This window comes from Salvelinus namaycush, chromosome 3 (genome assembly GCF_016432855.1).
Source record: "Salvelinus namaycush isolate Seneca chromosome 3, SaNama_1.0, whole genome shotgun sequence".
NCBI lineage: Eukaryota > Metazoa > Chordata > Actinopteri > Salmoniformes > Salmonidae > Salvelinus > Salvelinus namaycush.
In genome coordinates, this window is record NC_052309.1 from 38,812,283 (window position 1) to 38,829,414 (window position 17,132).

Here is a 17,132-nt window from a genome sequence, read left to right on the forward strand (position 1 = left end):
TGATTGAGAATCATACCAGGCCGAACACAAAAATCCCAACATAGAAAATCAACCATAGACAAACCCACCCAACTCACGCCCTGACCAACTAAAATAAATACAAGACAAAGGAAAACAGGTCAGGAACGTGACACCAGGTTGATGAGCAGAAAACAAACGGTGCCAGTCAGCCTGCATAGCCGGTCCATCGAAACTACTCCTACACCAACAATATTAGGCCTATAAATTGTCAAATTGTACATGAAGAGATGGGGACCTCTTGTAATTGACAGATGCAGGGAAAGGAGAATCACTTTATCAAATATTCCTTCAGAGTCACATTTTATTTCTATATAGTATCAGAAAAAGCATATTCTTCAGCTTCTATGACACCTTTTATGACAGCTTCCAATTGGCTAATTTATCCCCCCTCCTCTCTCCTGAAGCTATTCCCCAGATTGTTGCTGTAAATGTGAATGTGTTCTCAGTCAACTTACCTGGTAAAATAAGGGTAAAAAAAATATCCTTTGTCAAATAACTCTCAAAATTCAAGAGGTGCAGCTCTATTTACAAATTGCACTTTTTCCAAGAATATCTCTGGTGGCCATGCATTCAGCATATGACCACTCGCATGGCAGCATTGTTCTGGCTACTAAGCAAAAACTTGTAACATAATGAACTTAAAACAAAAATATGCTATTCTGTCGCCAATGGTAGAATGGGCGATAGAAATCAGATAAACATATTACCAGTTTCTATGACGAGTTTATGTAAAATGCAGACGTTGCAGCACATCAGAGATTGTACTGTTGCTCATGCACACAGAAAAGGAAACAGTACGTGGGACATGTCTAAGGATGAAATCAAAGAATTTATTGCACTTTTTGCATGTCCGCGGGGCATACGGCAGAAAAAGTATGGATGTGGAGTCATTTTGGTTTGATAGGTATGGGGTGGACTTGTTCGCAGAGACCATGCCACGCGATCGCTTCAGAGGGATTTTACAACAACAGCGGCAGGTGCACACGAAACAAGACCCTTGAAAACTGTGTGCAAACGATTTGTTTGAGGGACTCACACAAAACTCAGAAGCTGTGTGCTGACTGTGGACCCGAATCATAAAGAGAAGACAAGATTGAGTCAGGCACACGTATAAGGACACAACACAGTGTCCGAATCAACAAATATATTTACACTACCGGTCAAAGGTTTTAGAACACCGACTCATTCAAGGGTTTTTCTTCATTTTATTATTTTCTACATTGTAGAATAATAGTGAAGATATCAAAACTATGAAATAACACATATGGAATCATGTAGTAACCAAAAAAGTGTTAAACAAATCTAAATATATTTTATATTTGAAATTTTGCAAATAGCCACCCTTTGCCTGGATGACAGCTTTGCACACTCTTGGCATTTTCTCAACCAGCCTCATGAGGTAGTCCGGGCTCTTCACTGGCCATGGCAGAACACTGACATTCCTGTCTTGCAGGAAAACATGCACAGAACGAGCAGTATGGCTGGTGGCATTGTCATGCTGGAGGGTCATGTCTGGATGAGCCTGCAGGAAGGGTACCACATGAAGGGTACCACATGAAGGAGGAGGATGTCTTCCTGTAACGCACAGCGTTGAGATTGCCTGCAATGACAACAAGCTCAGTCCGATGATGCTGTGACATACCGCCCCAGACCATGACGGACCCTCCAACTCCAAATCGATCCCGCTCCAGAGTACAGGCCTTGGTGTAATGCGCTCATTCCTTCGACGATAAACGCGAATCCGACCATCACCCCTGGTGAGACAAAACCGCGACTCGTCAGTGAAGAGCACTTTTTGCCAGTCCTGTCTGGTCCAGCGACGGTGGGCTTGTGCCCATAGGCGACATTGTTGCCGGTGATGTCTGGTGAGGACCTGCCATACAACAGGCCTACAAGCCCTCAGTCCAGCCTCTCTCAGCCTATTGCGGACAGTCTGAGCACTGATGGAGGGATTGTGCGTTCCTGGTGTAACTCGGGCAGTTGTTGTTGCCATCCTGTACCTGTCCTGCAGGTGTGATGTTCAGATGTACCGATCCTGTGCAGGTGTTGTTACATGTGGTCTGTCACTGCGAGGACAATCAGCTGTCCATCCTGTCTCCCTGTAGCGCTGTATTAGGCGTCTCACTGTACGGACATTGCAATTTATGGCCCTGGCCACGTCTGCAGTCCTCATGCCTCCTTGCAGCATGCCTAAGGCACGTTCACGCAGATGAGCAGGGACCCTGGGCATCTTTCTTTAGTGTCCTAAGTTTTCATAACTGTGACCTTAATTTACTACCGTCTGTAAGCTGTTAGTGTCTTAACGACCGTTCCACAGGTGCATGTTCATTAATTGTTTATGGTTCATTGAACAAGCATGGGAAACAGTGTTAAAACCATTTACAATTAATATCTGTGAAGTTATTTGGATTGTTACAAATTATCTTTGAAAGACAGGGTCCTGAAAAAGGGACGTTCCATTTTTTGCTGAGTTTATATAGAAAAATATATATACTGTATATACACAGTACATTCGGAAAGTATTCAGACCCCTCGACTTTCTCTACATTTTGTTACATTAGACTTATTCTAAAATTGATTAAATATGTTTTTAAATCTAATCAATCTACACACAATACACCATAATGACAAAACATCCTGTTTCCATTGCTCATCCTTGAGATGTTTCTACAATTTGATTGGAGTGATTTGATTGGAGAAATTCAATTGATCGGACATGATGTAAAGGCACACACCACCTATCTATATAAGGTCCCATAGTTGACAGTGCATGAAAGAAAAACCAAGCCATCAGGTCAAAGGAATTGTCTCTAGAGCTCCAAGACAGGATTGTGTCGAAGCACAGATCTAGGAAAGGGTCCCAAAACATGTATGCAGCATTGAAGGTCCAAAAGAACACTGTGGCCTCCATCATTCTTAAATGGGTGTTTGGAACCACCAAGACCCTTCCTAGAGCTGGCCAACTGGCCTAACTGAGCAATTGGGGGAGAAGGGCCTTGGTCAGGGAGGAGACCAAGAACCCGATGGTCTCTCTGACAGAGTTCCAGAGTTCCTCTGTGGAGATGGGAGAACCTTCCAGAAGGACAACCATCTCTGCAGCACTCCACCATCAGGCCTTTATGATAGAGTGGCCAGACGGAAGCCACTCCTCAGTAAAAAGCACATCACAGCCTGCTTGGAGTTTGCCAAAAGGCATCTAAAGGACTCTCAGACCATAGGAAACAAGATTCTCTGGTCTGATGAAACCAAGATTGAACTATTTGGCCTTACAGTGAAGCATGGTGGTGGCAGCATAATACTGTGGGGATGTTTTTAGCGGCAGGGACTGGGATAGTAGTCAGGATCGAGGCAAAGATGAACGGAGCAAAGTACAGAGAGATCCTTGAGGAAAACTTGCTCCAGAGCGCTCAGGACCTCAGACTGGGGTGAAGGTTCACCTTCCAACAGGATAACGACCCTAAGCACACAGCCAAGACAACGCAGGAGTGGCTTCGGGACAAGTCTCTGAATGTCCTTGAGTGGCCCAGCCAGAGCCCGGACTTGAACCCGATCGAACATCTCTGGATAGACCTAAAAATAGCTGTGCAGCGATGCTCCCCATCCAACCTGACAGAGCTTGAGAGGATCTGCAGAGAACAATGGGAGAAACTCCCCAAATACAGGTGTGCCAAGCTTGTAGCGTCATACCCATGAAGACTAGAGGCTGTAATCGCTGCCAAAGGTGCTTCAACAAAGTACTGAGTAAAGGGTCTGAATACTTATGTAAATGCAATATATATGCAATTTCTAAAAACCTATTTTTGCTTTGTCATTATGGGGTATTGTGTGTAGATTGATGAGGGGAAAACAAGGGATCTGAATACTTTCCTGAAGGCACTGTAAATGGGCCGCATATGTCTATTTCCTTTTCAATCAATTTGCAAAAATGTATAAAAACATGTTTATACCAAGAGATTATGGGGTATTGTGTGTAAATGGGTGAGAAAAATATATTTAACAAATTTTGAATTCAGTCTAACAACAAAATGTGGAACAAGTCAAGGGGTATGAATACTTCACTGTCACCCTCAGCCTTAGTTTGAATGATCAGTAAGTCACTGCATTAGAGATGGATCTTGTGGCCTCTACCCCCCCTCCATACTAACACACAAGCACACCAAAGTCCTTCCGTTTAATCTATAATAATGCTTACTACTGCTTAAAAGTCTCTCCAACCTATAGCAGTGATTCCCCTATATTCATTTAGCAGTGGCGGGCCACCACTCCAAAAAATATGATTGAATTAAAATGACAACATTATTATAATTATGCTTTTTTTAAAATAATGTCCGGGATGGTAAAAGGTTTTTAGTGTAAACTTAAATAACTAAAAGCTGATTTAAAGTATGTAGAAAAGATAATGTAGCTATATCTTTTCTAATAAGATCATCTTTGAGAATTAACAAACTAGACAGTCAGGGAGAATCTAAAATTTAAAAAATGGCATGGCATGGGGTCCCTATTGATTTCGTTATAATGTTTGAGTAACTCAGATAGCATAAGAACACAGCATAATCCATGGCAAAATGTGTAGAATTGCAGAAAATTTGCTTTAAAACTGCACATTTTCTCTCTGACCCATGGCAAAACATGTAGAATTGCAGCAGGAAATTATCTTTAAAACAGCAACGTTTTGACTCTGCGGCCAAGAGGAGGGCCTCTAAAATCTTAGGTCGAGGACCGTGCCATTGGCCATGCCCACAACCATGCACCCGCCCCAAGGTCACTTTGCCACCGCTTCTGAAAAGAATCCTGGGGAAACACTGCGATAGGGTTGTGTTGCAGAGTCTTTCCAACCAATCGGGTTGTGCATTTAGCTATCCTTCAGTTGCTGGCTAATGATGAAGTCTGTACTACTGTGTGCTTCTGAAGTCCCTGTTTTTCCAGCACCAACACCAGCAGAGCGAGAGTTGGTTAGAGCCATGGACAGCTCCTGTGCTGCATGCATCACCGCTCACTGCTGCTATACCATGGCACACTGTGTCCATCTGAAAACACACACTAACCTTTAGGGCAACACTCGAAAACAACTGCATCCAATACATTAGGAATGTCTCTATGCCTTACATATGAGCTCTAATAAGTGCTTATAGCAAGCCTTGAAATGCACTATACTAAAACAATTATGTAATCCTCAAGAACGTCACAGCCTCCCCATGATGTGCTAAAAAAGGTTCTTCATTTTACCTGTCGTCGATAGCAGAATGAACCGACTGACATCCCAACAACACCGTCTCTAATATGCCCTCAGCAGTCTACCATTCATTTAGCACCTCTCTGCCCTGACAATGACATCACATAGTGAGGCTAGAGTGCTCAGGGAGAAAGAATGCTACAATTCATGTTTGAGTGTCATCCCATTGTGCTAATCTGGTGGGATCGTTAGGATTAGCATGGCAGGCCATAAACATCAAAATGTCTTAACCATTATTAACCAAGATTATGATTATGTCTTTGGTAGTTCTGGTTCTACGCCAAACATAACTTGACAATAAGTATGATGCTGCCCTTAAAACATATATGAGTGGATATCATTCACCTGTCTCGTGGCATTTTACCCCCATTGCACTTCGCTCACAGAGATGTGTCCGTTATTTGATGGAAATGGTTTGCCTGGCTGCCAGTCTGTTTCTGCTTTCTTGACAAATCCTTATGGAATTGTCATGTCTGCTGTGTCAATGAGTGATAAGGAGTTGGCAAGAGCAAAAACAGATCTGAGACCAGGCTAGAAAATGGTCTCTTCCACTTTCTATCTGTGTCTATTCCCTAGACTACAGCCACATCACAACAGCAGCATCAAATCTAGTGGTTTCCCTGACAAGCACTTTTGTCCTGGCTTACAGTCCTGGGTAAATCATTTAACTGTGATCTGGATCTCTCTGACACAGGATCTGGGGAGAAAAGTGAGAATTGGGGCTGTGAAAACTGTTCACTTGACGACAACCTTTTACCTCGGCTGACATGTGACGCGTCCTTTATATTTGTAGCCAGCAATTGAGGCAGTGTGACTGAACCGATGGTCAAACTAAATAGTGAGGAGAAACGCTATTTATCAGATTAGGTGTGTGTGAAGTCGACATGGTTAGGCGACAAGTGGCGTTCCGTCTATCTGGAAACTGCCAACTTGTATGTTCACTTCATACGCAGAAGACTCTAGATTATTCCACACTGCCACTTTGTCAAGCGTTGGCGTATTGCAAAGGAATAACAGTGGGCAGCTGCTAACAGCGAAAGAGAGAAAGACAACATGTAACAGTTCATATTGGAAATGATTAACATACACTGGAAATTCCTGGAATTCCAAGTCTTTTCAGTGCTTGGGCATTATTATGTACAGTTGAAGTCGGAAGTTGACATACACAGGTTGGAGTCATTAAAACTCGTTTTTCAACCACTCTACAAATGTCTTGTTAACAAACTATCGTTTTGGCAAGTCGGTTAGGACATCTACTTTGTGCATGACACATGTAATTTTTCCAACAATTGTTTACAGACAGATTATTTCACTTCTAATTCACTGCATCACAATTCCAGTGGGTCAGAAGTTTACATACACTCAGTTGACTGTGCCTTTAAACAGCTTGGAAAATTCAAAAAAATTATGTCATGGCTTCAGAAGCTTCTGATAGGCTAATTGACATAAATGGAGTCAATTGGAGGCGTACCTGTGGATGTATTTCAAGGCCTAACTTCAAACCCAGTGCCACTTTGCTTGACATCATGGGAAAATCAAAAGAAATTAGCCAAGACCTCAGAAAAAAAATTGTAGACCTCCATAAGTCTGGATCATCCTTGGGAGCAATCTCCAAACGCCTGAAGGTACCACGTTCATCTGTACAAACAATAGTACGCAAGTATAAACACCATGGGACCACACAGCCGTCATACCGCTCAGGAAGGAGACGAGTTCTGTCTCCTAGAGATGAACGTACTTTGGTGCGAAAAGTGCAAATCAATCCCAGAACAACAGCAATGAACCTTGTGAAGATGCTGGAAGAAACAGGTACAAAAGTATCTATATTCACATAAACTGAAAGGCCGCTCAGCAAGGAAGAAGCCACTGCTCCAAAACCGCCAAAAAAAGCCAGACTACTGTTTGCAACTGCACATGGGGACAAAGATCATACTTTTTGGAGAAATATCCTCTGGTCTGATGAAACAAAAATAGAACTGTTTGGCCATAATGACCATCGTTATGTTTGGAGGAAAAAGGGGGATGCTTGCAAGCCGAAGAACACCATCGCAACCGTGAAGCACGGGGGTGGCAGCATCATGTTGTGAGGGTGCTTTGCTGCAGGAGGGACTGGTGCACTTCACAAAATAGATGGCATCATGAGGGAGGACAATTATGTGGATATATTGAAGCAACATCTCAAGACATCAGTCAGGAAGTTAAAGCTTGGTCGCAAGTGGGTCTTCCAAATGGACAATGACCCCAAGCATACTTCCAAAGTTGTGGCAAAATGGCTTAAGGACAACAAAGTCAAGGTATTGGAGTGGCCATCACAAAGCCCTGACCTCAATCCCATAGAACATTTGTGGGCAGAACTGAAAAAGTGTGTGCGAGCAAGGAGGCCAACAAACCGGACTCAGTTACACCAGCTCTGTCAGGAGGAATGGGCCAAAATTCACCCAACTTATTGTGGGAAGCTTGTGGAAGGCTACCCGAAACGTTTGACCAAAGTTAAACAATTTAAAGGCAATGCTACCAAACACTAATTGAGTGTATGTAAACTTCTGACCCACTGGAAATGTGATGAAAGAAATAAAAGCTGAAGGAAATAATTCTCTCTACTATTATTCTGACATTTCACATTCTTAAAATAAAGTGGTGATCCTAACTGACCTAAGACAGGGAATTTTTACTCAGATTAAATGTCAGGAATTTTGAAAAACTGAGTTTAAATGTTTTTGGCTAAAGTGTATGTCAACTTCCAACTTCAACTGTATACAAAAGTATGTAGACACCCCTTCAAATGAGTGGATACAGCAATTTCAGCCATACCCGTTGCTGACAGGTGTATGACATCAAGCACACCACCATGCAATCTCCACAGACAAACATTGGCAGTAGAATGGCCTTACTGAAGAGCTCAGTGGCTTTCAACGTGGCACCGTCATAGGATGCCACCTTTACAACAAGTCAGTTCGTCAAATTTATACCCTGCTGGAGCTGCCCCTGTCAATTCAAGCGCTGTTATTATGAAGTGGAAACTTCTAGGAACACTCGGTATTGGTACCCCATATATTTATTATTAAATGTTATTACTTTTCTATTATTTCTCTATTTTCTTTCTCTCTGCATTGTTGGTAAGGGCCCGTAAGTAAGGATATCACTGTTAGTCCACACTTTACAAAGCATGTGACGAATAAAATGTGTTTTGATTTAGGTACTCAATAACTCATTGCTCTGAATGACTGTATCACATTGAAAACCACAACGGCACAATTAAGAGGGATTCAAACACGGGCGTCATGCACCCTCAAGTTCTGAGGGGGCACAAAGTAGATGAAGATGGCTGTTGGGTGGTCCGGAGGGGCTCCCCATCCTTAAGTTGTAGAATTTTATATTTTTCAAACACCTGAAAGTTTTTTCTGCAATCTAGAGTCATAATCATTATGCCTAATTATACGTAAAAGCTGTCTGTATCCTCCTGACTGGTGGTTCTTTTTTTAAAGAAACTAAATATGCTTTTCCGCATCTCTGCTAAAATCTGGGTAAAATATTGAAAGGAACGTGAGTCTTATTCAGTACATTTAGTTATTGATTGCTTTTCTAAGGTCTACCAACCTTGCCAGCAGGCATGCCAGTTGAGATAGTTAGACAAGCTAGCTAATCTGATTTGATTGCTACTCTAGCCTGAAATGGGTTCTTGGTAGCTAGTTATAAGGTTGGGAGATTGAGAACCTATCTGCGTTACCTAAAGTCAACTTCATTAAATAATTGTTTGATTTATTTTCTTAACACAAAAAATCACGTGCCCCCTATGGGCATGACGCCTCTGGATTCAAATAGCCTTGTGGAGAAAAAGAGCACTCTCAAGTGGACTCTGGCCGATAAAAGTCTGCACAGGAAGAATCAAGTACCATCACAAACATCATTGAAAAAAGCTCTACTACAATATGATAGGCTATGATAGGTAACCGAGAAACACAAGTGTAGAATATAGTAGGAAAAACAGTTTTGATACACTAGAATTCCACTGTTGCTTCTCAATGTTTGCTAGAAGCATAAAAATAACTACTAGAGGAGCTATACATGAAGGATGTCCTCCCGGAACAGAACAGCCAGTTCCTTATTTCCTAGTATGGAAGGGGTGCAACCAAAGAAAAGGGGAAGAAGCTTGGCAAGTTAGCTCTACGAGATCAAACCCGGAAATATTTTTCATTTATTGTACAGCACAGACATGACATATTTCACTGTTCCTTTGCCGCATATGCATGACTGAACTTCTAGTCTAATGCGGAGGCACAGAACTCCTCTATTTGCCCGAGAAACCCCCAAAAAGTGTACGCTCTCAGATCTAGTCCCAGATCTCTCAATTGAAAGGATAGTTAACCAAATACAATAGAAAAATCGGACAAATTTTGATTTTGGGTGAACTACCCCTTTAAGAGGTAGTTTGAGGGTGGTACAGTCTCGAAGTGTGCTGCTGTAATGCTTTCATAATTAAGCTGCAGAGGAGGAAGGAAGGAACCATTTGTTAGGATGAGAGGGGTAGTTTGTTGAGTGTGCCTGGGGAACTGATGCAAGTGGGTTGTTGTGAGTAATGGTCCCTTCCACTTTGAAGCATGACAGTAATGAAAAACCTCCCACTCTGTGCGAGGCATCATGTTCTGATGTGGCAGCACTGCTCCAAGCCCACTCCAATACCTGTTACTTTTCATTCCTCCTCTTTCTTTTCATCCTTCCTTTCAAGTTGTTCCACACATTTGAAAAGTAATGTTTTTTTTGTGCAGTTGGTCCATTTTCATTGTAAAAGCTCCTCACATGTCTCTTGTACCAAAGTGAATACGTCTCCTCTAGTATAGGACGAGTGCTACTGAAATAAAGTAGGTTATTATCATCATTTTGGATTCCTCAGTCTTCATTCTTTGCATCAAAGTTGCAAGGAACATTATGCAGATTATTGGGCCCTTGCTCCTCCAGTCTGGGTTGTTTATTTAATCCTATATGGATAAACAGTGGCTAGGGGTCATGTGTAAATCTGTTTTCAGAGCACGAGTGGAGAATTTTTTTAAACATTTCATCCCCTTTTCCTTTTTTCTAGAGTGCTGTGTGAGAGTGTGTGTGAGAGAGAACTAGAGATAAAGTGAACACAACAGAGAGAGAAATAGAGCGAGAGAGCGATAGAGTGAGAGAGCGAGAAAGAGAAAGCGAGCAATGGAGCGATGGAGAGAGACAAGATTTAGAGAAGCTGTGCAGCTTATATGCACTGCAGATCTCTGGTGCAAAGGAGGGATGGAGGGATGAGAGCTATTTTAGGAGGTGTAGGGACCAAGCCTTGGGGATCTGAACCAGAGAGAATCACCTAAAGGGCATAGGAGGCTGCACTGTCAGAGAAAGAGAGGCACCGGTGGAGCTTCAGATCACTGAACAGCACTGTAGGGTTATGCACATACTGTATCAGACCCAATGTGACTGAAGTGAAGCCTATGTCCTTCAAGTCCACTCATGTCCCCCATGTATCAGCTTATCTGGATCCTAAAATCCTAAACTCTACACAGAGAAGCTAGCCATGACATCATTCCCACGAACCACTCTCCCCTTCCCTCATATGTCACGTGGCTCACACCTTGGTTGACAGGGTGCGGGAGGGGCGAGGAATATCACAGGAACTTGAACAGCAGCGTCTACATCAGCATCACAACAGACTCAACCATTGCCCAACCAATTGTAACTCACTCCCTCAACGCTACTGAAGCTAACTGCTAATTAACAACGTTCCCCAAATAGCGTCCTGACAACCGAGACGAACAGGGCACAACAAGCAAAGGTTGCTGCTTTATCCATCATCATTATGCGCCTGGCCCAAACCCTGAGAGAGTTCTGGCAGCACGAGGCGCCATAAATATATTCATGGCATTACATAAGGCATTTTGCTGTGTTATTTGAAGGCAAGAGGCAGGCAGGAGGCAGGCAGGCAGGAGGCAGGCAGTCACAATGTTGGAAGGGATGGTAATGAGTTCTTTGAGTGGCATCTCATAAAAAAATTCTAACAACACAGGGCCGTCGCCACGGTGCCGATTGAAGGGCTTGGAGTTGATTCCGTTTACCTACTTGAAGATTGACATCTCTGTCTAGTCCCAATGATATCAAACGTGGGACTCGACAATGCTGCTCGATTACACGACTCCTTTGGGTTGGTTAGTTTTTCATACCGTATCTTCTTTGAGGATTTTGCATATGAAACACGTGGTATCTAATGAAACGCTAATAGCACTTCAAGAAACGGAAAATGCATTTGAAAGTGATATACATTATCCACTGACAGGTTAGCCAACTAGTTGGACCAACTACCAGATTTCACATGAACTTCACCAGCGTGGGTTAGCGTTAGCAAAAAGTTGCAGAGGTGTGACGTCGGCTTAACCAATCGACCCCTTCTCACTCTTAATAAGGTGAGGCGCTCTAAACCTGCTGCCAGGGCTAAACGGAGCCCCTGCTATCAGTGCCTAGTCAAAAGTGACTCAGCTGGTAAACTGACCTGGCAACAATCCACTATGTCTATGCTAAGCAGACAGATTTAAGAGGAGCCTCCGCGTACACAAATAGGCACAGGCACGTGCGTACACATACAGTACATGCCCAGACAAACACACACACACAGTGGCTGGCTACAGTTGCGGTTAGGACATTTAATCCATTGATTCGATCTTGGAACTAATCTTACTGATCAGGGTCAAGAGGAGTTTATGCTCAGGTAAGTTTTGCTTTAGACAAACACAGAATTCAAGGACAGCCACAATAGTCAAGGGCTCTCTTCTATCAAAGCTGGTTTCCTGGATCAGTTAAAAATACCATTCTTCCAGCACACAAAGGAGCACACAAATTGAGCACACTTTATTGAGCACACAAATTGAGCACACTTTATTGAGCACACAAATCCTCAACATGCATTCTGGTAGTGGACAACAATGTTTGTACTTATCTCAGCAACCCAGCTACCATGTATGACTACGTAGGACTCCTAAAGCTATCACATGTCAGACATATTACCAAGTCGAATACGTATTGCAAATATTACATGTACTTGAGGTGTACTTGAAGCAATGGAGTCCAAAAAGTGCAACTCTGCAGGCCAGGCAAACTAACTCAAGTGCCCCTCAACTTTCTCAAATAATACTTGGAATACGTATACAACCCAAACCTGTCCCACACAAAACATCCACCACAAGAGAGTAAATCTACTCTGTAGACAAAACAGCCCATGACTGAATCCATTGTACCGAATACCACTCTCTCCAAAAAAACAGAATCAGCTGCATCAAAGACCCATTGACGAAGCCAAACTGACTTGCTATGTTGATAACTACAGTCTCATTATACGACATTCATCCCAACCAAAGCAGTCAGGGCTGGGGTGTCCAGCCAGTCCAACAGCTGCTGCAGTGAATCCATTTTGGTTAGTCTAGCAGAGGCGTGACAGCGGCAAAGCAGAGGGGCCCGGGGCCTAAATGACTGGCACCTCTCCAGAGCTCCGGGTAAGTCATACAGCACTGATGACACTGAGCTAATGTGCTGTGACCAGGGACCGGGGGAGGCCGTGTGTCTGTCTGTGGTGTCTGTTGCCACAGCAACAGGTGTCTGCATGTGGGGGGGTTGCATGTGCGTGTATGAGAGAGTGATGGAGTGTGTGTACGTGTGTGTACGAGTGAATGATGGAGAGAGACAAAGAGAAAGAGTGTATGGGTGTGTGTGTGTGTGTGTGGGCGTGTGTGCATGCAAGTGTGTGTGTGTGAGTGTGTGACATCCACCTAACTCACCGTTGACTGTGAGGTGCACCCAGCTGCCGTTGTGAAAGGTGTGGTACTGCTGCTCCAGCATCAGGACCTTACACTCATACCAGCCCTGGTCGTCTGAACGCACCTTCTCAATCCGCAGAGAAGACTTGCCGTGCAGACTGGCTCTGCCTGGGGGAAGGACGGAAGGAGAGATTAATAAGAGGGGTTCAAACCAGGAAACATAGCTAGTATACAGTACCATTTTTTACCAGGCCACTGGGCTTGGCATAAAAATAAATATTTTGTATTTTTCCTAGCGCAAGGATGAGTAATCAATTAACTCAGCGCAGCCAGTAGGGCATCTCTTACTCACTGAAGCATTTTTGTGAAAAAAGTACACGACTGGATGGACATCTCTGATATGATGACAGTAGCCACAAACGTTTCAATGCCAGTCCGAGAGCACCCTATGTAGTTACAGTAGCAAGCGTACATGGACATGATATGCAATAATAACAGCCATTTTAGCACATGGACTAACCCCGATTTACATGAGAAGTTTGAACAGAAGTGACGTAAGTAAATAGCCTTTGGTGAAATAACTAGGCTAATAATAAAAGCCCCTCATTATTCAGCCAGCTAGCATCAGGCATAGCTCCCAGGGTTCCAAGATTGGCGAAATTAAATGGTTTTAGTATTCTCCCAAGTGAAGTTTGCCTGCTAGATAGCAATTAGGTTTGCATGCCAGATGAAAAGAAGTGGTCTATAAAAGCAGAAGGAATGCCGTTAGATGGACTTGTTTTATTTTGGGTCGCGCAAGCAGGGTGCAGTTCCGAACCCCAACACCCTACCAGACCCATAGAAACAGAGCACAGAGCCACGAGAGCCTGCCCCATCTGAATCCATCATAACACTAAGGGGTCAGACACACGAGAAATCTGACTGCCAATAGGTACTTAGCAAAGTAGGAGCAGGGCAAGCATTATGGGTCAGCCTTAGGGGGCCTGGCCCGCCCTACCGTACCTCCTTACCCATCCAACAAAAATATTTTAATATTGATCATTTATTTGACCGAGACGCCCGCTGACAGAAAGACGCATCAATCTCAGATAAAACATCAGAGCGAGCTAAACAGCGCCACTCTGTCTCAGTATATGTAGCCCATGTATCTGATGCTGTCTGTCCAAAAAGAGGAAGCATTTTTGGCCAGACAGCATCAAATACATGTGATACATATAGTAAGACAGAGGGGCGCTGTTTCGCTCACTCGGATGCTTTCTCCGGTGTGTTTCAGCCACTTGCGAATTAAAGGAAAGTCAGCGGGGGCACAGTTTGTTTGGATGGTAGATTTTTTGGGACGAACATGCGAAGGTAACCAACATCTTGTGATTTGTTTGACAATCAGATGAAAACATCATGATTGGTTGTGTTAATGCCACATTTAAATGCCACATTTAAATTGGAGACCTCTTACACTTCAGTGTTGTGATGCAAAAATCCTAGCAAAATGCTTGGCGCATAGAATAAAAAAAGTTTTGTCAGATATTATTCATCCTAATCAGACAGGTTTTTTACATGGACGATACATTGGAGATAATATAAGGCAAGTACTGGAAACAATAGAACACTATGAAATATCGGGGACACCAGGCCTGGTTTTCATAGCTGATTTTGAAAAGGCTTTTGATAAAGTACGACTGGAGTTTATATATAAATGCCTAGAATATTTCAATTTTGGGGAATCTCTTATAAAATGGGTAAAAATTATGTATAGTAACCCTAGGTGTAAAATAGTAAATAATGGCTACATCTCAGAAAGTTTTAAACTATCTAGAGGAGTAAAACAAGGTTGTCCACTATCGGCATATCTATTTATTATTGCCATCGAAATGTTAGCTGTTAAAATTAGATCAAACATTAATATTAAGGGATTAGAAATCCAGGGCCTAAAAACTAAGGTGTCATTGTACGCTGATGATTCATGTTTTCTTTTAAAACCACAACTAGAATCTCTCCACGGCCTCTTAGAGGATCTAGATACATTTGCTATCCTCTCTGGATTAAAACCAAATTATGATAAATGTACCATATTACGTATTGGATCACTAAAAAATACACATTTTACATTGCCATGTAGTTTACCAATTAAATGGTCTGACGGTGATGTGGACATACTCGGTATACAAATCCCAAAAGAAAGAAATGATCTCACTCCAATACATTTTTATAGAAAGTTAGCAAAAATAGATAAGATCTTGCTACCATGGAAAGGAAAATACCTGTCTATTTGTGGGAAAATCACCCTGATTAACTCTTTAATCATATCACAGTTTACCTATTTGCTTATGGTTTTGCCTACACCTAGTGACCTGCTTTTTAAATTATATGAACAAAAAATATTCAATTTTATTTGGAACGGCAAGCCAGATAAAATTAAAAGGGCCTATTTATATAATGAATATGAATTCGGAGGGCAGAAATTATTAAATATTAAAGCATTAGACCTCTCACTAAAGGCATCAGTCATACAAAAGTTATACTTAAATCCAAACTGGTTCTCTAGTAGATTGGTACGAATGTCTCATCCTATGTTCAAGAAGGGCCTTTTTCCCTTTATTCAGATTACACCTGCTCACTTTCGGTTGCTTGAAAAGGAAATAATCTCCAAAATATCTTTATTTTTTAAACAAGCCTTAGAAAGTTGGTTGCAATTTCAGTTTAATCCACCTGAAAGGACGGAACAAATAGTACAACAAATCTTGTGGTTAAATTCAAATATAGTAATTGATAAAAAAACTGTATTTATCGAAGAAATGTTTAAAAAAGGTATAATTTTTGTGAATGATATCATAAATAGGACTGGTGGAGTAATGTCACACATGCAGCTAACACAGACATATGGAAATGTCTGCTCTACCCAAAATTACAACCAATTAATTGCAGCATTACCACAAAAATGGAAGAGGCAGGTGGAAGGGGATAAAAGTAAGGAACTTGTATGTCGGCCTTATATTAAAGAACATAAATGGTTAAAGAAAAGTGTGATAAATAAAAACATATACCAATTTCATTTAAGGACCAAAAAACTTACAGCTGTGCCATATAAATTGCAAAATAGTTGGGAAGAGATTTTCGATGTACCCATTCCATGGCACATGGTTTATGAATTGATACGCAAAACAACGCCGGATTCAAAACTTCGAATTTTTCAATTTAAATTATTGTACAAAATTCTTGCAACTAATAGAATGTTATATATATGGGGGATACAATCTTCTCAGCTCTGTAGATTCTGCTGTGAGGAGGCAGAGTCATTAGACCATTTATTTTGGTATTGTCCGCATGTAGCTCGTTTTTGGTCACAGGTCCAGGAATGGTTGAAGAATTGCAACATTTGCGTAGAACTAACGCTACAGATAGCAATACTGGGGGATTTGAAAAGCCATAGTCAATCAATCAATAATATAATAATTATTTTAGCAAAAATGTTTATTTTTAATTTACAATCCGTGGAAGCTATGAGAATAGGAAGATTCAAATCTTTTGTGAAGCATCACAGCACAGTTGAAAAATATATGGCAAATAAAAATCCGAAATGGATGATGTTGGAAGATAGATGGGAAAGGTTGAGTGGAGCTGAAGGGTGGGACTAATAACAAGATAAACAATGTAGGGCATACGGGATCTGTGAAATGTGTATAAGTGCGGAGCTATTGTGAAATAGCACAGTTACAAGTGGAAATCAAACTGGATGGACAACAGAAATAGAGGAAGGACTAAGAACAAACAAGAGAGAACTATTATAAAGTAGACTGTGTCTGTAAAATGTGTATAAGATGTATAAATTGAAGGTAAAAACAGAAATGTTTATCAGTTTACTCCAATTGGGGGATCGGTGGTAGGGTTTGCAGGGAATAATAATAAAGGTATACTCTTTAAAAAAGTATGTATGTCTATGTAGGTATGTGTATGTATATATGTGTATATGTATGCATACGTGAATGGATATATATATTTACCCAAAAAAATATGGGGGATTGGAAATGATGCAGACAATTACATTGGAAGCAACATTCTTTCCGCAATATTAAGCTGATCCACCCCACACAAAAAAAAAAAAAAAAAAA

The 17,132-nt window shown here is 41.8% G+C and overlaps 1 protein-coding gene across 1 annotated transcript in view; it reads right to left on the reverse strand.

The window, feature by feature from the left end:
• The window catches only part of igsf9bb (immunoglobulin superfamily, member 9Bb), a 155,887-nt gene that overhangs the window by 98,223 nt on the left and 40,532 nt on the right, over positions 1-17,132 (reverse strand). The window contains exon 4 of the mRNA XM_038988473.1: positions 13,048-13,194. Coding sequence (XP_038844401.1) covers positions 13,048-13,194 — 147 coding nt within the window. The remainder of the gene's footprint in view (positions 1-13,047; positions 13,195-17,132) is intronic.